The 19,067-nt window shown below is 42.1% G+C and overlaps 1 protein-coding gene across 1 annotated transcript in view; it reads left to right on the forward strand.

Annotated features, from left to right (window-relative positions):
- The window catches only part of LOC134405900 (adhesion G protein-coupled receptor E3-like), a 40,407-nt gene that overhangs the window by 18,583 nt on the left and 2,757 nt on the right, over window positions 1-19,067 (forward strand). The window contains exons 6-17 of the mRNA XM_063137182.1: window positions 99-233; window positions 2,507-2,571; window positions 4,551-4,634; window positions 5,414-5,591; window positions 7,110-7,229; window positions 8,266-8,462; window positions 8,922-9,092; window positions 10,051-10,245; window positions 12,048-12,283; window positions 15,025-15,091; window positions 16,977-17,068; window positions 18,273-18,441. Of these exons, the coding sequence (XP_062993252.1) occupies window positions 99-233; window positions 2,507-2,571; window positions 4,551-4,634; window positions 5,414-5,591; window positions 7,110-7,229; window positions 8,266-8,462; window positions 8,922-9,092; window positions 10,051-10,245; window positions 12,048-12,283; window positions 15,025-15,091; window positions 16,977-17,068; window positions 18,273-18,441 (1,709 nt within the window). The remainder of the gene's footprint in view (window positions 1-98; window positions 234-2,506; window positions 2,572-4,550; window positions 4,635-5,413; window positions 5,592-7,109; window positions 7,230-8,265; window positions 8,463-8,921; window positions 9,093-10,050; window positions 10,246-12,047; window positions 12,284-15,024; window positions 15,092-16,976; window positions 17,069-18,272; window positions 18,442-19,067) is intronic.

Raw genomic sequence — 19,067 nt, forward strand, 5'->3', positions numbered from 1 at the left:
CTGTAGTTCTTACACATCTCATTATATTATATTCATATGTGTCTCAGGAAGGATTGTTATCACTAAAATATTCTTGTTTCTTTTCCCATACTTGCTAGGCACTGAATCAAGTGGTGGTGGTAGCAGAGGTGATATAGGCTGTAGTTCTTACACATCACATTATACTACATTTATATGTGTCTGTCAGGAAGGATACCGGGTGGCATATCATTCTAATGAGCCCCACTGTGAAAGTAAGTGTATTCATTCTCCGTTTCTTTAAATTGCAGCTTCTTCAGGTATTAGTTGAGTGGAAATGTGGTTTTCAGCCATTCCTCATGCAGTGCTGCTATGTATATTACGTCAAAATTAAACCAGGTTTTCAGACACACCTACATAGGTGGGAAACATATCAGGGGTGGGGAACCTGTGACCCTCCAGAAGTTCTTGGGCAATGACACCGATCATTGGCCATGCTGGCTGTGGTTGATGGGAGTTGGAGTACAAGAACACCTGGAGGGCCACAAATCCCCACCCCTGCGACATGTAAACGGAAGTCTAATTCTGTTGGTGGGAAGGTGATGAGGCAGCCTAGAATAGCAGCTGAAGCTTTGTGTATGCAGACTCTCAGGGGACTGTTGCAACACTTGGGCAAGGGGGGCTTGCATGTTCTTCTTCCCCCAACACCTTGTTCTCTTAAAGATATCAAAGTAGGGTGAGCATGTGGTAAGGAGGACAGGGCTCCTGTATCTTAAACAGGTGCATGGAAAAGGGAATTTCAGCAGGTGCCCTTTGTATGCATGCAGCACTTGGTGAAATTCCCTCTTCTTAACAACAGTCAAAGCTCAGGAGCTATAATAGAGTGACCAGCTACAAAAGAGGGGAGGGCTCCTGCAGCTTTCACTGTTGTGATGAAGAGGGAATTTCACCAGGTGCTGCATGCATACAAAGGACACCTGCTGAAATTCCTTTTTCTATACAACTGTTAAAGATGCAGCAGCCCTGTCTTCATATGGTCACCCTAATCAAAGGGTATGCAGGATAAAATGTTAGGGAACCTGTATAAGGTTAATACAGCTGCGAAATATAGTAGAGTTTAATTGCATGTGTTCTTCTGCAGAAGATTACTTCTTAAGATTAGAATCTAGACTGTTGTCTATCTAGCACAGAGGAATGAAATGCTTATTCTGGCCTCTGCACTCAAATCTGGTTTTGTGCATTAATGATTGAGGCTGAAATCCTAAAATACTTACAAGGGAATAAACCTATATAGCATTGAGCTGCACCACACATCCCTCCAGTTTCAGAAAACAAATAAGCCTAAATTAGTATCAAGTATTTGGGGAATCAACTTTTAGGGTGACCATATGAAAAGGAAGACAGGGCTCCTGTATCTTTAACAGTTGCATAGAAAAGGGAATTTCAGCAGGTGTCATTTGTATATATGGAGAACCTGGTGAAATTTCCTCTTCGTCACAACAGTTAAAGCTGCAGGTGCCCTGCCCTCTTTTAAATCTGGTCACTCTAGTATAGCTCCTGCAGCTTTAATGGGCACTGTCTGACAACAAAAAAATGACTTAATGTATGAACCCCATAATATCTCTTTTTAATTCCATGCTCAAAACAATAGGTTTGACCCAGACTTAGTCATGCTTAGTATCATTCATTTCAATGAATCTGCTCTAACATGACTAAGAGCGATATCAGACAGGGGGAGATCATGCTTCCCTATTGTTGCTTCTCCACCCCACTTTTGTTGCTTGATACGTCCTCTTTCAAAAGAAGAAGTAAACAACATGCACATGGCCCATTTAGTGGGCTGTTCTGATCACGCCGCTTCTCCTGCACACAGCAGGAGATAGCAGCAACTTCTGTTTTAAAAAATATATCAGACTTTCTGGGTGTTTTTTTGTGGCGCGAGGAAGGCCAGAAGGGTCGGGAGGCACACAGGAGGCAGACAACATCATGAGAGGGATCCACGAAAATCCGTGAGTGCCCAGCAACAAGCATGCAATAAAATGTTCGTCTGATGGCGCTCTATGGCTGGTTTCAACCTAATGAGTTTTGAGAAGTCAAAACACATCTGGGGCCCAGTCCAGTACATTCAAATAACTGGCAGAGCTACATCAAACATCCTTGACCTTAGATCAGACAATAATAATGGAACCAAACCTCTCAGTACAGGTCTATCTGTCATAACCTTCAGCATGGTAGCCCCCCTCCTATGGGATTCCCTACCTCTGGAGGTCAGGGAGGCGCCAACTTTGTATTCCTTTGGGCGCCTTCTGAAAACATTATTGTTCCAGGAAGCCTTTCCTTAATGACCAGCCACAGTTCACTTTGCTTCTTTTAAAATCTATTTTAAAGTGTTTTATTCTGTGTTTATTTTATTTTATCCTGTACACCACTCCGAAATTTTGAATGGGGAGTGGTATATAAATATTGTAAATAAATAATGTACAAACTCATACACCTTAGTTTTACATGGACAACTGACAATGCACTTATTCTTTTCCATTCTTTGCAGAAATTCCATTTCACTGCCAATCAGAGAATAACATTGTAAAGATGTGTTTGAATGCAACAACGTCAGTAAGTGTGTAGTGCAAAATCTGAGCTTAACGTATTTTCTTTTTAATCAAGGTGTTGACAATATTGGCATCACAGAATGAAGCACAGGAAATAGTTAATATGATGCCTGTTATTGGGTTAAATGATATTTAGAAATCCTGCAGACCTTTCAACCTGAAGGCAGCATTACCAGATATTCATTATTCTCCAATTGTCTGAATTAATCTAGGAGAATTATGGATTTCAGAGCCCTGTTCACAGCAGAAATTATAATTCCCCACATTTTTCTTTACACTATGAGCTCCTATTTCCCCCCCTGGTTTGCTTCCATGTTTTTTTACCTCCTTTTCATAAGCGCAGTAAGCACTCCTACCATTCATGATTGTTACTATACCAATGAACTCTCTTTTCACTTGTTTGCTCTCCTTCTGCTATTGCGCCCACCTAACCTTGCCCCACCACACCCCTTCTCCTCCCCCCTGCAGTTCATTGGTTCTTGTTGTTGATGGACATTGTGATCAAGTGGCAGCCTTCCCCCCACGCCCATTGGAGCTCCTATGGGAATTAACCAAAGTGCTTACAGCTCCCTCATTTTTAAAGCTAAAGAGATGAAACTTGGGACTGTGAGAACTCTTATGTAGGGCTTTATGCGTGTCAAGTTTGAATCAGATTGGTTCACCCCTTGATTTTTTAGGAATTTTTAATCCCCCAAGTCATTCCTTCCCGTTAACACACACACGCACACCTCTCCGATTCTGTGCAGAGGTGGATTAAGGCAGAATCGGAGGTGTGTGTGTGTGTTCAATGGAGCTCATTTATTGCCTGGGCTTGATTTCCTTACTCAAGAGAAATCCCATTGATTTCAACTGTATTTACATCCAAGTCATACTAAAAATCCAATGCTTGCTTGCTTTTGAGTAAACCCCATTGAACAGAGAGAGACTTACTTCTGAGTAAAAAGAAGTAAGACCTCAGAAGTAAGCATAGGATTGCAGAGCACTTCTTTCCAGTTTGCTGTTTTAGATTTTTTAAAAAAAGCTTCTGAGTGACCACACTATTAAAAGTCAGTTCTATACATGTTTACTCAGAAGTAAGTTTCTCTCTGTTCAACAGAGGGGTTTTCTTGCGAAGCTGTGCACTGGAAAAGTCAGGAATTTACCCAACTTTTCCCATTGCAGCGATGTCACTATGATTCTTTTGCAGTCTGACCACGCACCAGAGTTGCGCTGGGGGCATTGCCTGATAGAAGGCAACCTCCAGTTGGTCACTGGAAGCCAGCGAGGGGCAGGGGGTGGGCCTGGCGAGCTGAATGGCTGCTGGAAAGTCCGCGCTGCCTCCTGCAGTTAGGATTACTCGCTGCCACCCCACAGAAGCGATACTATGGGGTTTGGTGCCAGAGCGGTGCCAGTGAGGCGCTGCGAAGGCAGGACTCGCCCTGGTGTTAAAAATATACTTTTGAAGAGCTTGCCTGTAATGCCAAGGGATGGGGATAATTGTGAAAGAAATTGTGGAAGTTGTACTGGATGTCGGATGCATTAATTTGGTTTGCCTGGCACTCACAAAGTACATAGGGATTCTGATGAGCCCCAGTGATCCTAGCTGACCTAAACTGAAGGCCAGCACTCTGGGTGGGCCTACAACTTCCAGAATCTGGAGGGTCACATGTTGCAAACTCTCAGCTAGCAGGATCAGTGCAACTGGCACAGTTCAAAAGGGAGAGTGTAACAAAGACCCCTTAATCCATATTAGTATAATACAGTCATTAGGCCAACGTAAAGATCACAAAAGATGTGCCAGCTTTCGAGTTCTTGAAATCTCTTCATTAAGCAATATGCCACTCTTTCTGTCTGTATCACCTTGTTTGTGGGGAGCTGTTCCTGCATTTCACAATATCAGACCTTCACACAGCCCATCCAGTGCCAGTTTTGACAGCAACGGATACTTTCCTTGCCAGCTGATGTGTGCCAAGGACACAGGATTCATTTCTTCTCTTCTTTTAGGATTATTGCTCCATGGTGAAATCCACCTTCCACGTCTTGAATTCTGCCTGTAAAAATGATAATTCCACCACAACTTCCTTGGAGGTGAGTTCCTGAATACTACAGAAAACGTTTGACCACAACTTCTTCCTGAACAGCCACTGTGCTTTCCTGATATGTAGCTATGTGGTTTCCTATTGTGTACCACAGTGAAGGACAGATGAAAGTAAAATAGGGGACATTAGTTTTAGGAATCAGTGTTTCAAACAATTTATGCCAATAAGCCTTCCAAGGCATTTGCAATTACAGAGATAACTGGTCAGGTATTGGTCCATTCTAGCTCAGTATTGATTATTTAACCCATGGTGGGTTATCGTGTAGTCCGAACCCAATCGATGTGCACTATATATCCAGGATCTTCTGCTAAATCTCAAGGTGATTTCCAGGCAATTTTCAGTAGATCAGTAAGGGTTTCCAATTCTGAAAGATTTAGAAATAGCAACAACAACAACAGCCATTGCCACTTTCCCCTCCTAAACCTGGCAAGAAAGCTTGTGTGGGGGTGGGTGGGTGGGTGGAATTGAACTGGATTTGTGTGCAAAGAAATCGTATGTGAGCTTCTGTTCTGGTACTGAAAACAAATTGCTGTGCTGGGCTATGCATGTACTTAGAGGTACAACTTGTTCTGCAATCCTGTGCCCACCTTCCTGTAACTGGGTCCAGCTGGTGGACCTCATGAAAAGCAAAATAGATCCCACAAGTTCTAAGGATGCCCACCTTTGCTATCCATATTCTGAGAATGCCTCTCTTAATGAAATGCTTGGGGAAAGTCCAACAAGTTTTTGGGTTGTTCTGAGTTCTGTTTTCTTCTTGTAATTCTGCAGGACACAGCAGTCTCTTTTGAAAAATATTTTGTCAACAGTTCCCTCCAGAGTATCAAAGTTAAGGAGGATCTTGTATCAGCTGTGACCTTCGTTCTGCAAGGACTAGGCTCAACGGCAGTAACAGCAGCTCTTGCATCACCAGAGAAACAACCCCAAACTGTGGTTACTGAGTCAATAGGTAAGGAGAGGAACGAGGGCTTTCATTTTATCTTTATGCCATTTTATGTTGGTGAAACCCAGTGGTTTGTGTTTTATTTTTGCCTTCTTTCCTAAAAAAAGATCAGACCACCTGAGAGAGAATGCTGTGGTTGAGGGCAGGCAAAGCAAAGGGTGTTGTTTTCTACCACCGTTGTGTCTGTTCATTACTGTACAGTGGAGTTGTTTCTTGTTTTGATTGTGAATAGCTTCTCAATGGCAGACCTCTGCAGCTGTTTGAGAATCAGTTTGCAAATAAAATTGCTCATATTCAATTCAATACTACAGCTGAAGTCGGATCAGTTCTGCCCTTTTTGTTTTTTGCATGGATGCAGATAGGGTGAGTCAGGGAGCTATAATCGACTACATGTAGATCCCTGCTGCTCATGATTTTTCAAGTGATCACTTCTCACCCATTTGTAGCAGCTGTTGTGGCTGATGACTTACCATGCTAATTCAGTATCTATCCAAGGTAGATGCTTCCCAAATGCCTGGCTACCCAAACGGGGAGCTCACCAACAGATCCAATAAAGAAAATTCTCACCGAAGGGCTGCTTTGTTGGAGGCTTGGGGATAGGGGGTCTGGTAACTTAGTTCATAACAATCAAGAAGAATTTGATTGAAAGTAAGTGGTTAGCATGAAAGAGTGGCTGTGTGTTTGCCTGCAAAGCAGATGGCTTTGTCACCTGGTACAGCCAGAATTTCATTTAAAATACCAAGCATAGAAAAACATTTCTTGGAGAAAAGATGCTTGACTCATAGTACAGCTGAGCATTACAAGCTCGAGAAATTCATATGCCAAACCAGGTAAATATGAATTTTGGCAACATCACTAGTCCTGTGCTTGTGTCTTCAGAGCTGTGCTTGTCATTATGATCAGATGTGGCAGCACTGGTCTTGGTTCTGGATCATTCGGGGCCACGGTAGACTGGGACGGAATCTTCTACACTACTGCTTTAAAACAGTTTACAGCAGTAGTGACAACTGTTGGAGCCCAGGACACACGTCATACAGTTCTCAGTATACAGTTCTCCACATACAGTAACCAGACCCCCTATCCCCAAGCCTACTGGTTCCCCTCTAATCGGCCCTGGTTAGGCCTCATCTTGGGCACCACACTGCAAGAAGGATGCAGACAAGCTGGAGCATGTTCACAGGAGGGCAATGAGGATGATCAGGGGCCTAGAAACAAAGCCCTATGAAGAGAGACTGAAAGAACTGGGCATGTTTAGCCTGGAGAAGAGAAGATTGAGGGGAGACATGAGAGCACTTTTCAAATACTTGAAAGGTTGTCACACAGAGAAGGGCCAGGATCTCTTCTCAATCATCCCAGAGTGCAGGACACTCTGCAGCCCCATTTCCCTTGCTTCTACCACCTCCCATAACAAATGAGTAAAAACTGCATATTTATTGTGGGGTAGACTCAGCATCTGGTAAAAATCATAGTTAGCCATCATTATACGTATCCAGGAACTCAGGGCCCTTCTTTTGCTCGTTTTAGTGATCCAAACAAATCTCATCAATGAAGAGTCCATTTCAAAAAATGAAACATTCAGGCTAGAAGCCCGAGGAGAGCAAATGGCCATTCATCCCAGAGCACTGACTGATGGGACCACCAAAGGTATGCCTTTTTTCATGTTTTATTTGATTTCTTAAAAAAGAAAAATGATATTATTAGTAGCAGTCATCATTATTGCTGACCAAGAGGTGCAAATAAGGTCAGCTCATATCAGAACTTGCAAAGTTCAAATTCCATATCTCTGCTTTCATCCTCATCTGCCATGCAGGCAGGTGAAAGGCTCATACTAACTTTGCAAGGCAGGGATGCACTTGATCAATTAGTGAAGATAACTTCCCAAACAGCCACATGCAAATGGGTGTGTTTTGTGGTGATTGTAGCAGTTGGAGTAGACAGAAAATGCACTTCTCACGCTGATTCCACTTTAATTCTGCTAGCCTGGAGGAGCCATGCACAGAACAGCTGCCAAGGCTGCATCCTCTCTAGGGATGCATGAGAAATTAGTTTCAGTTTGGTTTTGATCAGGATTTACCGTTTGCATTTCTGGATAGAACATAGACTTGCACACAGTCTGCGGTCAACGTCCATACATTTCCTAGCTTGTTATGTGATTTACAGACCCAAAAAATAGTTACATAGCACATGTGTACATTTGAAAAAAATGTGCATGAGAAAAGATGGATTGGAGACAGGAGGGGAAGAAGTACATATGCAGGGTAGAACCTGAGGCAGAGCCTACCTGAGAGAATGCCTTCTCGCTTACCAACCTGCTTGGTCACTGAGGCCATTGTTCTGCACAGGGACCTATGGCCTGATTGGAGCCCACCACAAGAAAAACCCACAGTGGCCCCCCCCTTTTTGGAACTTCCTGCCCCTGCAGGTGCCAACACTCTGTCGCTTCCGGTGCCTTCTGAAAACAGCTCTACTCCAGGAAGCATTCCTTAACTGACCAGCCACGGTTTTATTAGCATTCTAAAGTATAATTTTAATATGGCGTTTTATCTTTTATTTTTTTTTATTGTTTACTGGAGGGTGTCAGGTTGGGGAAGGCTGACCTGCACCGATGTAGCCATGGTTTGGGAAATGATGTGTATCATCCTTGTTCTTCTGCCCCTGGTCTTCCTTTCGTCTGTTGCAGGCCCTCTTGCTGTGGCTTTTATATCATATGGTGGGCTGAAATCACTCCTGGGAGAGAATTTCTTGCAAAATGGGACCCTGCTCAGCAATGAAATGCTAAAAAGCATTCGTGTGAATTCCAGGGTGGTTAGTGCTTCCACCAGCAACTCTGCAATGAATATTTCCAGCCCAGTCAAGCTCACTTTCCATCACCTTGAGGTGTGTAAACAAAATCTCTAGTGAGATCTTTTTTCTATTCATCTGGTGAATGCATATTAAGACATGATAGAGAACTAGAATGCCAAGGTGGACTAGTGTCCTCAAGTGGTCCAAGCTGTGCTTCCTGCCGGTCAGAGCTATAGTAGACATAGCTTAGCATATTTGCTTATCTGAAATGTACATAGTTCCTTTTGCCTATCTTACATTTGTTGCCTATTTGTTTTATTAAATAGCCTCTAATGCAGCCTTCCCCTAACCTGGAGTCCTTCAGATGTTTTGGACTTCAACTTGCATCAGCCCCAGCCAGCATGACCAGTGTTTGGGAATGCTGGGAGCTTTGGTTCAGAACATCTGGAAGGCACCAGGTTGGGGGAGGTTATCCTAATGTATGTAGGGGAGGAACGCATAAGTACATAGATGTTCTACACACCTCTGTTCAGACCTTTTGCTTTCTTGCAGAAAAATGATCCCCAAGAGAAGGTTATGTGTGTCCACTGGAACTCTGCAAGCAGGGGAGGTGCCTGGTCCTCTAAAGGTTGCCAGCATCTCCGTTCTAATGGCACTCATTCAACATGCAGCTGTCGGTTCTTGCCCAACTTTGCTATGCTGATGGCCATCACTCCTACAGAGGTATGTGAGACCAGGGCCAGATCTACACCAAGCAGGATATAACACTTTGAAAATGTTTTGAAAACGGTATATGGAAGGTGTCCTGGGCTCCAGCAGTTGTCAATAAAGTTACAAACTGTTATAAAGCAGTAGTGTAGATCCTGCCTTAGTTTTGACAATGTCTCATTTCCCAAATGTAGGAAGTAAGGGACTCTGAGCCACAGGTAATCCATTGATGTTTTTTATTATCTTGTTAAACTCAAATCGAATATCCACGGCTTGGTCCTGCAATTCTCAAACCGATAATGTGTTTCACCATATGATGCTAGTAGTGGAGAAACAGATTCACACACACACTCAATAAAATGCTGCAGGTTTCTTTGCAATCATGAATGGCTAAGTCTCTTTGTTTGTATGGAATGTAGAGAGGACTGGATTGGAAAAACTTTTGGGTCTCTTGTGATTTTACTCAAAAACAGCAAATCAAAGGAACTTCTGTTCAATATAATGCTTGTATGTGTGAAATGTTATGAAAAATGTCTCCACTCTACCAGCTATCATTCAGTTTAAAAATCCCTCAGATGTGTCTCCTGAGGTTGAAGCCACATCACTGTGAATTTTGCTTCACAAAATTCCATTGGAGTTAATGTATTAACAATGCTAGCAAATTTTTAAATGGCCATTCTGGAGCCATGTTTGATGGTGTCAGAAGGCTGGGGCTTCTAAAAACTAACTTGATGTCTTGAGATTAAATTCTGCCATTAAATTTATATTTCATACAGAACTATGAAATTTATAATATATTTTAACATTTTTGCAAGATGCTCAGCACTTTATCTCCAGCCAGCACCACACAAGCCAGTAGACTGAGGGGGATTTAGACTAGCTGAGGATCTGTTCCTTTCTATATAAGCCAAATTAGCTAGAACAAATGTAAAACTAACATTTGCTACCAAATAGCAATTGTCCTTTGTTCCAGGGAGATCTAGTCCTCTTCATTATTGGCCAAGTTGGATTGATCATCTCGCTCATCTTCCTCTTCCTGACTATTGTCACATTTCTCCTCTGCCGCTCCAGCCGGAACAACAGCACGTTCATCCACCTCCAACTGAGCTTGAGCCTCTTCTTTGCTGACCTCCTCTTCATAATTGGATCAGACAAAACACATAATAAGGTATTTCTACGCATCCTGGAAGGGTGTGTGTGGTACTCCGCCCAGTTCAGGCTCATTTATGCTCCCTTAACCTGATTATGCTTCTTATTCGAGTTAAGCTTGGTTCTTTCTTACCACTGACTTAATAAATTCAGTCTGTCTGCAAGTCCCATTTTTGCACTAACCCCTTTCTTCTCTTGTTTAACTCTACTGAATTTATTACAGTTGATCTGGATTTACATGTAGTTCAGTAGGAGGGAATGTAAATCTCCTTCTACCTTACACCTTTATTTATTTATTTATTTATTACATTTTTATACCGCCCAATAGCCGAATAAATAACCACAATAAAACAACCAACAGGTTAAAAGCACAATTACAAAATACAGTATAAAAAGCACAACCAGGATAAAACCACGCAGCAAAATTGATATAAGATTAAAATATGGAGTTAAAACAGTAAATTTTAAATTTAAGTTAAAATTAAGTGTTAATATACTGAGAGAATAAAAAGGTCTTCAGCTGGCGATGAAAGGAGTACAGTGTAGGCGCTAGGTGGACCTCTCTGGGGAGCTCATTCCACAGCCGGGGTGCCACAGCGGAGAAAGCCCTCCTTCTAGTAGCCACCTGCCTCACTTCCTTTGGCAGGGGCTCACGGAGAAGGGCTCCTGTAGATGATCTTAAGGTCCGGGCAGGTACATATGGGAGGAGGCGTTCCTTCAAATAACCTGGCCCCAAACCATTTAGGGCTTTGAATGTCAATACCAGCACTTTGAATCGGGCCCGGACCTGGACTGGCAGCCAATGAAGTTGTAAAAGTACTGGCATAATGTGGTCTCGCCGGCCAGTCTCTGTTAGTAAATGGGCTGCCCTGTTTTGTACCAGCTGAAGTTTCCGGACCGTTTTCAAAGGCAGCCCCACATATAACACATTGCAGTAATCCAAATGAGAGGTTATCAGAGCATGGATAACTGTAGCTAGGCTATCTCTGACCAGATAAGGGCGTAGTTGGTATATCAACCTAAGCTGATAAAAGGTGCTCTTTGCCACTGAGTTCATCTGTGCCTCAAGTGACAGTTCTGGATCCAAGAGCACCCCCAAACTACGGACCCAATCCTTTAGGGAGAGTTCAACCCTGTTGCACTTTACTGAAGTCTGGGAGGGAGTGCTACCCATAGGACTTTTGTTGGAGTCTTGGACATACTTGATTTTGGCAGATCACAAGTACCTTGGGTTGAGTCTGCCATGGCCTTCAGAACAGGAAAGAAGGAAGTTAAAGCACTGTTCTATTGACTCAAGATATCTTCTTCCATTTTCCCAATTAAGCACTAAGTGGCCAACTCAGGAATACAGAAAGTTCTCATACAAATATGATACGGGTACATTGCCCCCACCCATACCAATATCTATTAATTGCTAATAGCACATTATATTGTTATGTCCACTATTGAATGGAGAATAGAAATGGCAAGGTCCTTTATTCAACCCGGGGGGGGGGGTTTCCAGGCCATTATACATTCTTCTGATAGTATTAAAAGGGAAGTAACAAGAATTTCAAGCAAGCATGATCTGATTTCATTGCAATTACCATTTATGTGGTTTCTTAGTCTGAAAGGGTGACTGTGCTCCGATTCCTCTGGAGAAGATCTGCTGATGGTCCCACGGCTCTGTCTGTCATGTTGAATTTCTCTAATGCAGTGCTGATTGGTAGATCTCTAGCAGCCAATCACAGCCCATTTCTGATTCTTATTCAATGCTAACAATGCAAAAGCAACGCAAGTAACAAATATTGACCAATTGGTGACTTTTTATTTCTGATCTAGATCCTGTGCTCGATCATAGCTGGAATGCTACAGTATCTCTTCCTGGCCTGTTTTGTGTGGATGTTCTTTGAGGGTGTGAATCTCTTCCTCATTGTCAGGAATCTGAAAGTTGCAAATTACACTGGTGCCAGCAAGTATGTGAAGACATCCATGTACGTTGGTAGTTATGGGATTCCTGCCATGATAGTGGCCATTTCTGCAGCAATTGATCCCGGGGCCTATGGAACTCCTTATCAGTAAGTGCCATTTTTAATGGAAGGTTTTAATGTGTGAGAGAAATTAACATCAAACTTTGAAAAGATTTCTCTTAAAACCCTGTTGTTTAAATTGGGTGGGCCATGTAGTGCACACAGGTACCAGCACACACACCCTGACACCTCTCTTGGTGCCTGCTAATTATTATTATTATTATTATTTATTATTATTTATTTATATAGCACCATCAATGTACATGGTGCTGTACAGATTACACAGTAAATAGCAAGACCCTGCCGCATAGGCTTACAATCTAATAAAGTTGTCGTAAACAATAAGGAGGGAAAGAGAATGCAAACAGGCACAGGGTAGGGTAAACAGGCACCGGGTAGGGTGAAGCTGACAGTATAGGGTCAGAACAAACTCAATATTTGAAGGCTATAGGGAAAAGAAAAGTTTTTAGCTGAGTTTTAAAAGCTGTGATTGAGTTGGTAGTTCTCAAGTGTTCTGGAAGAGCGTTCCAGGCGTAAGGGGCAGCAGAAGAAAAAGGACGAAGCCGAGTAAGGGAAGTGGAGGTCCTTGGGCAGGCGAGAAGCACTTTAAAAAATAAATAAAAATAACACATTTTCTTACTGGCAGCTGAGATTGCTGTGAAATAGTCTTCTGTTGGTGCTGAAAACTGTGGGTTCAAAGGAGTTGTTTGGTGTGTTGGGGCTCAGACCTACCTCTGTCTTGTACTCAGCCTTTCGGGAAGGTTATTTGTCCTTTGTTACACCTCCCATGGCAGCCATTTTGTGATAGAACCCTGGACTGTTTCCAAACGTGCCTATGGCCCCAAAAGGTCACCCACCTCTGCTTTAAAGCATATGGAGAGCATGTGTAACATTCTTCACATACACCTCTGTTCAGTTCAGATCACAGCTGTACAATGATGGTCATCAAAACCATAAAGGTTCCTTAACCACAGTAAGTCCCAAATGATAAGTTGATATTCATCCATGAGACTAGGACCCTCATGGGTGGGTAACCAGGATACAGGAAAGCACTGGTGAAGTAATGCTATATAATGGGATTGAGTGGGACTGCCAGATCAAAATCTCAATAATTTAACCTATTTTATGTTGTGTTGTTTATTCTCTGGAGGCGAAGGAGCCTCCAGAGAATAAACAACACATATTCTAATAATCTGATTTTTAGTATTATAATTCATCCAACATGTTCAATGAAGCTTCAAGCTCTGTCAAAATAATGGGCCCCTGTGGCTATATTGACACAAAGGTGTCAAGGGCTAATTTTCAGGTCAGAGAGATCCAAATCATACATAAAATTTCATTATTTTGATTCAACTCAGGGCACTGCGCGGGCGGGGGGGGGCACCTCACCTTGAGCCAAAGCCAAAGTAAGATCCCACACACACAAAGCAACTTGGCCTTGCAGGTTCCTGAGTGCCAGCCGCTGCAGACTTACCTATAAATTGTGTCCTCCTCCCAGAGAGCCAAGCCACAAATTAAAGTTAAGATCACAGCAGCTCTCTGTTTTTAGAATGTCTATGGCCTCAAACTTTGGCAACCCTAAAGTGGAATGGCCCTTTACGGCTGCCATAGTTTGAGGCAGTGGCAGAAAGTGAGCAGGGAGGGCAGGGAGGGGGAAGGAGGTGAGCCTGGTGAGGCCAATGAACTCACCTGGACTCATGGCCACCCTTCCACCAGCTTTCCTGGGTGGGCATGTGGGGGGGGGGAGTGGCCCAGCACTGCTCTGAATCAACCTGAGGTGCACCCAGGCTTCAATGCCGATCTGCTTTGGCCTCGGGGCATCTCAGGCTGACCTGGTATTGCCTCAGATCCAAGCCAAGACACTGCACAGCCCTGATCAAATATGTGTTTGCCGTTAATATAAAATCTAAGATAGATTTCTTACTTCAAAATTCAGCCTCCCACAACCTCTAGATACTTTGTCTCAATAGGCAACCATAGGTACTTTCTAATTCTGTTAAGTTCTGCTAAGGATACGGAATGCCTAGAAACATTGTTCTGCTCCAAAACCTAGAATTTGTTCTTCAACAAGTCTTCAAATATACATTTTCTCCTAATCCACATCCAGGCTAGGAATTCCTGTTCTGATTTTTCACTAGAATTCCTCCAGCTTCCTATAATCTCAATGGAAAGATTGTGCCAGTTTATGTGAATGCAGGCACTAGATATATTCAAGGAAAACTATTCTGTAGATAATGAGCTTTATCACACCAGGGTTATACTGTGCAATCCCTGCGAATTGTGTGCAAAGGACTCCAAAGTTTTCCAGTTTATAATCTGCTTTTATTATGAAGTACTCTGAAGTTTTCCAGTTTATAATCTGCTTTGACTGTGAAGTTCTCCCATGCATCCTGCTTTGTGCTTCAAAGGCAAAAGACCCAACCTATTTTGGTACTACTTTTGGAGTGAATCATTTGTTGTTTTCCAAGCGGCCACTGGGGGCGCAGGAGCAGGATTTGATATGTTTAAAGAAAAATGAAACAAATGCTTACATCTGTGTAAGTTTTAAAGATAAAGACATCAAAATTGGCACAGTTATAGATATTAAGGAGAGCTTTAAGCATACCAAATTTGAATCGGATTGGGTCATCCATTGATTTTTTTAATGATTTTTTACATTTCCCCTCTTAAACCCATTTCCTGGTATGCAAAGGATCTTAGGAGCGCTGCCGCCCGGGCTGTGATTTATGAAGCTCAAAGTGTTTGTGAGTTTTCCTGAAGTTCTTTTGCTGGCATTTCTTTCTCTTTAGGTGCTGGCTTAATTTTGAAAAGGGTTTTATCTGGAGCTTCCTAGGACCTGTCTGTGCCATAATTGTGGTGAGTAAAGATCAGTTCTCATTCTCTAAGTTCAACAAAATGAAAGATTTTTTTAATATAGAATTTACTCTGGAGTAAGAAATGAAAGAAAATTCAGACCCTAATACAAACCCCAGTAAAATCAACGAGTCATTCCTTTGAGGCTGCTTTAAGGTGATACCTTTCACAATTACTAGGCTGGTAGAATTTCTTCAGAAGCAACAGTTGTAAAAACAAATAAACAGGAAAAGGCTTTGTTTTCCTCCATACAATGAATAACATCCAACCTCTCCTATTCAGAGCTAGAATTTTACAGGGTCAGGGTGGAAGGAGGGGAGTCAGCCAGTCATTTGCCCTGGGGCAGGCCACCCTGGGCTTGCTGAACATCCCTCTGCTATGTAATTGCTAGAGTGGGGCCAGGCACAAAGTCAATTAAAACTACCAGTTGATCTCCAGTTGTTGTAAAGTAGATCAGCAAGGATTTCCAACTCCAGTGGTTTAACAACAATGAAAACAAGAAAACAATTTTTCTACCTAGATTAGGCTGCTAAAAAATCAAGTTTGTGAAAGGATTTGTGTGCAAGCTGTAGTTCTGGTACTGAACACAAATTAATGGGTTAAGCGTGTGCCCAGGGGCAACATGATCTGTAAGTCTATTTCCCCCGCCTGAGTCACCATTTTGCACCTGAGTCTAGTTGGTCAACCACAGGGTTCTAGTGAAAAACAAAGTAGATCCTACAGGATGCCGACCTTGCACTAAAATAAACAAGCACTTTATGGGTAGAGAGGCAAACTTTTTTGTCCTTGATGTCATCCCTGGCTAGGATGGAAATTGGGATCCATTCGCTAATCCAGAGGTCCGCCTGGCGCCTACACTGTACTCCTTTCGTCGCCAGCTGAAGACCTTTTTATTCTCTCAATATTTTAACACTTAATTTTAACTTAAATTTAAATTTTACTGTTCTAACTCCGTATTTTAATCTTATATCAATTTTGCTGCGTGGTTTTATCCTGGTTGTGCTTTTTATACTGTATTTTGTAATTGTGCTTTTAACCTGTTGGTTGTTTTATTGTGGTTTTAATTTTTGTGAACCGCCCAGAGAGCTTCGGCTATTGGCCGGTATAAAAATGTAATAAATAAATAAATAAATGGATCCCAATAGCCATGCTAGCTATGGATGGAAGCTAGCTTCCAAAGATGTTGGATGTGAAACCTATTTTGTTTCCTTTTACTTCAGAACTAGAGTTCATCTAACCTAGTACAGTGGCAGACAACTCCAGTCTCACAGCTCTCTCAGGATCCCCAAGTGTCAGTCTTATATTTGCTCTAGTCCATCGGTAAGATTAGAGCAAATATAACATGTGGGCCTCATGCAGTCCCCCTGTCCCCTCTCCTGCTATCCCCCACATTTATTTTTAAATGCCCTCCGTAAAGCCTATGGAGCATGAAAAGGGTCAAAATTAGCTTGCAAACAAGCTATTTTTGTTCTTTTGGGGACTCTGTAGCCCCTACAGATACCATTTCCAGTTTCTTTTTACATTTCAGCATCCATATGGAAGGGTGCAGCGCACAGGGGGAGTTTGGGGACTCAAATGGCCCCTGTACTTCCCAAGGTTGCCCACCCCTGTTCTAGACAGTTTTATGTTTGCTATAGAGCAAATAGATCCATCTTCATATTGACCTTATGCAAGATTTCCTTTTTTGTTACACTGATGTGGGCTGGAATTAATTGTGTTGTGTCACTAGAATATCTGTGAAGCTGATTTTCACCTTTAACTACATGATGATTCATCTGCATCATTCCACCAAAAGCTGAGCCTTTTTAATAACTAAGAATCTTGCTGTGCAATTTCCACTGGATTTTTTTTAAAAAAACCATCCCTCAAATTATTTTTTTTTTATCAGATCAACTTATTGTTTTACTGCCTTATCCTGAAGAATTTGCATGAAAAACTTGCATGTCTCAATGCAAATATAAGTGCCGTCAGAAATACCAGGTAAGACCAACCACAAACCAGGATGTGCATGAATCTTGGTGCCCATTTACCTCTATCGTGATTTAAAAATTGGGTGTAGAAACTGACACAAGAACATTAAGATGAGCTTTTCTGGATCAGACTGAAGACCTATCTAGTTCGGCATTCTGTTTGCACAGTGACCAACCGGATGCCCATGAGCAACAGGACATGAGCGCAAGACCACCCTCCTGCTCATGTTCCACAACTAACATTCTCCTGTTGACCTACAAAGCTTTTCACTGTCTAGCTCCTTCCTATCTCTCCTCTCTCATCTCACACTATTGCCCCACTCGTGCTCTTCGCTCCTCTGATGCCATGTTTCTTACCTGCCCAAGGGTCTCCACTTCCCTTTCTTGGCTTCGTCCATTTTCTTCCGCTGCCCCTTATGCCTGGAACCCTCGCGAACTACAAGTTCAATCGCAGTTTTAAAGCTCAGCTAAAAACTTTTCTTTTTTCTAAAGCTTTTAAAACTTGATTTTGATCTGACTTTTATACTGTTAGTTTTGCTCTACCCTGTGCATGTTTGGTGCATTCTCTTCCCCTTCTTATTGTTTTATTATGATTTTATTAGAATGTAAGCCTATGCGGCAGGGTTTTGCTATTTTATTGTTTTACTCTGTACAGCACCATGTACACTGATGGTGCTATAGAAATAAATAAATAAATAAATAAATAAATAAATAAATAATTCAGAGGACATACAGAGCTTTTCTACACAAGGCATTTACTGTGTGCTGAATGACATTATGACCCTCCAGTTTCACTTCTGTTTTTAAAGAGCACTTTCGATGAGGTTTTTAAAAATAATAATAATAATAATAATAATAATAATAATAATAATGATAATAATAATAATAGGGAAAATGCAGTATTATTTCTGGAAGTAAAAGTAAATGCTTTCCCCACATATGTATTTGCACTATTCTGCTATACCAGAGTGCCACCTAGAGATTATGTAGCAGAAAAGCAGGAAAGGAAATGCTCTTCATGTAGTACTCGGATCTCAATTCTCCAATGAAACCAAAAGGAGAATATGGCAGTTTAACAACCTTGTGTAGAAAAACCCATAATTTCAAAGATGGACACTGCGTAGGGGAGGGAGGTCTTGGATTGGCTCAGAGGCTGTTTCCCTAATACTGCCCTTTCCTACTAATTTCCGCAATGTTGCCTTTCTCTGTTGTAGGTTACTTACATTTAAGGCCGTAGCCCACGTGTTCATCCTGGGCGTGACTTGGTGCTTAGGCCTCTTTCAGTTTGGCCCAGCGGCTATGGTTATGGCATACCTGTTCACCCTGACCAACAGTGTGCAGGGAATCTTCATCTTCCTGGTGCACTGCTTGCTCAACAAAAAGGTGATGTATAGAACAAGGGAAAGCAGCACTTAAAGCAAGCAACATCCAATATAATGTGGAGTTATAGGTTACAAGATAAAGCCTAGTGAAGTACATAGTCTATATTTTCAAGATTTTGTGGATCCCTAACTAAGAGGTGGCCAGTGCCTCCCTGCAACCGTACCTTCACTCTAAAGAAATACAGTGAGAATGTCACTATGTCCCCAGCAAGACCCCTGGAGCAGATCAGTGCTGTAAGAGCACTTCAGCCTCAGAGTCAAGGGCATCTTTCTTTCCCTCCCACTATGGCTTACATACAATTTATATTGCAAGAACTTTAAATTTAATTTAATTGGGATTTAAACTCCAAACTTCAGTTTGATGGTTCTTATCCTCTTGCCCCCATTAACTGTATTTCTTTGGAGTGATGATATGATTTTGGGAAGGGGGGGCACTAACCATAACAATCTCCCCGATGAGGCTTGCCCGGCACCAACATTGTTATCTTTTCAGCGCCAGGTCAAGACTTTTCTCTTCTCCCACGCATTTAACAGCATATGTTGAGTTTTAACTGACCCAGAATAGTTGTTTAAATGGATATTATCTAATCTGTTTTTATGCTTTTTGTGGTTTTAAATTTTGTATAT

The sequence above is a fragment of the Elgaria multicarinata genome, chromosome 1 (genome assembly GCF_023053635.1).
Source record: "Elgaria multicarinata webbii isolate HBS135686 ecotype San Diego chromosome 1, rElgMul1.1.pri, whole genome shotgun sequence".
Taxonomy (NCBI): domain Eukaryota; kingdom Metazoa; phylum Chordata; class Lepidosauria; order Squamata; family Anguidae; genus Elgaria; species Elgaria multicarinata.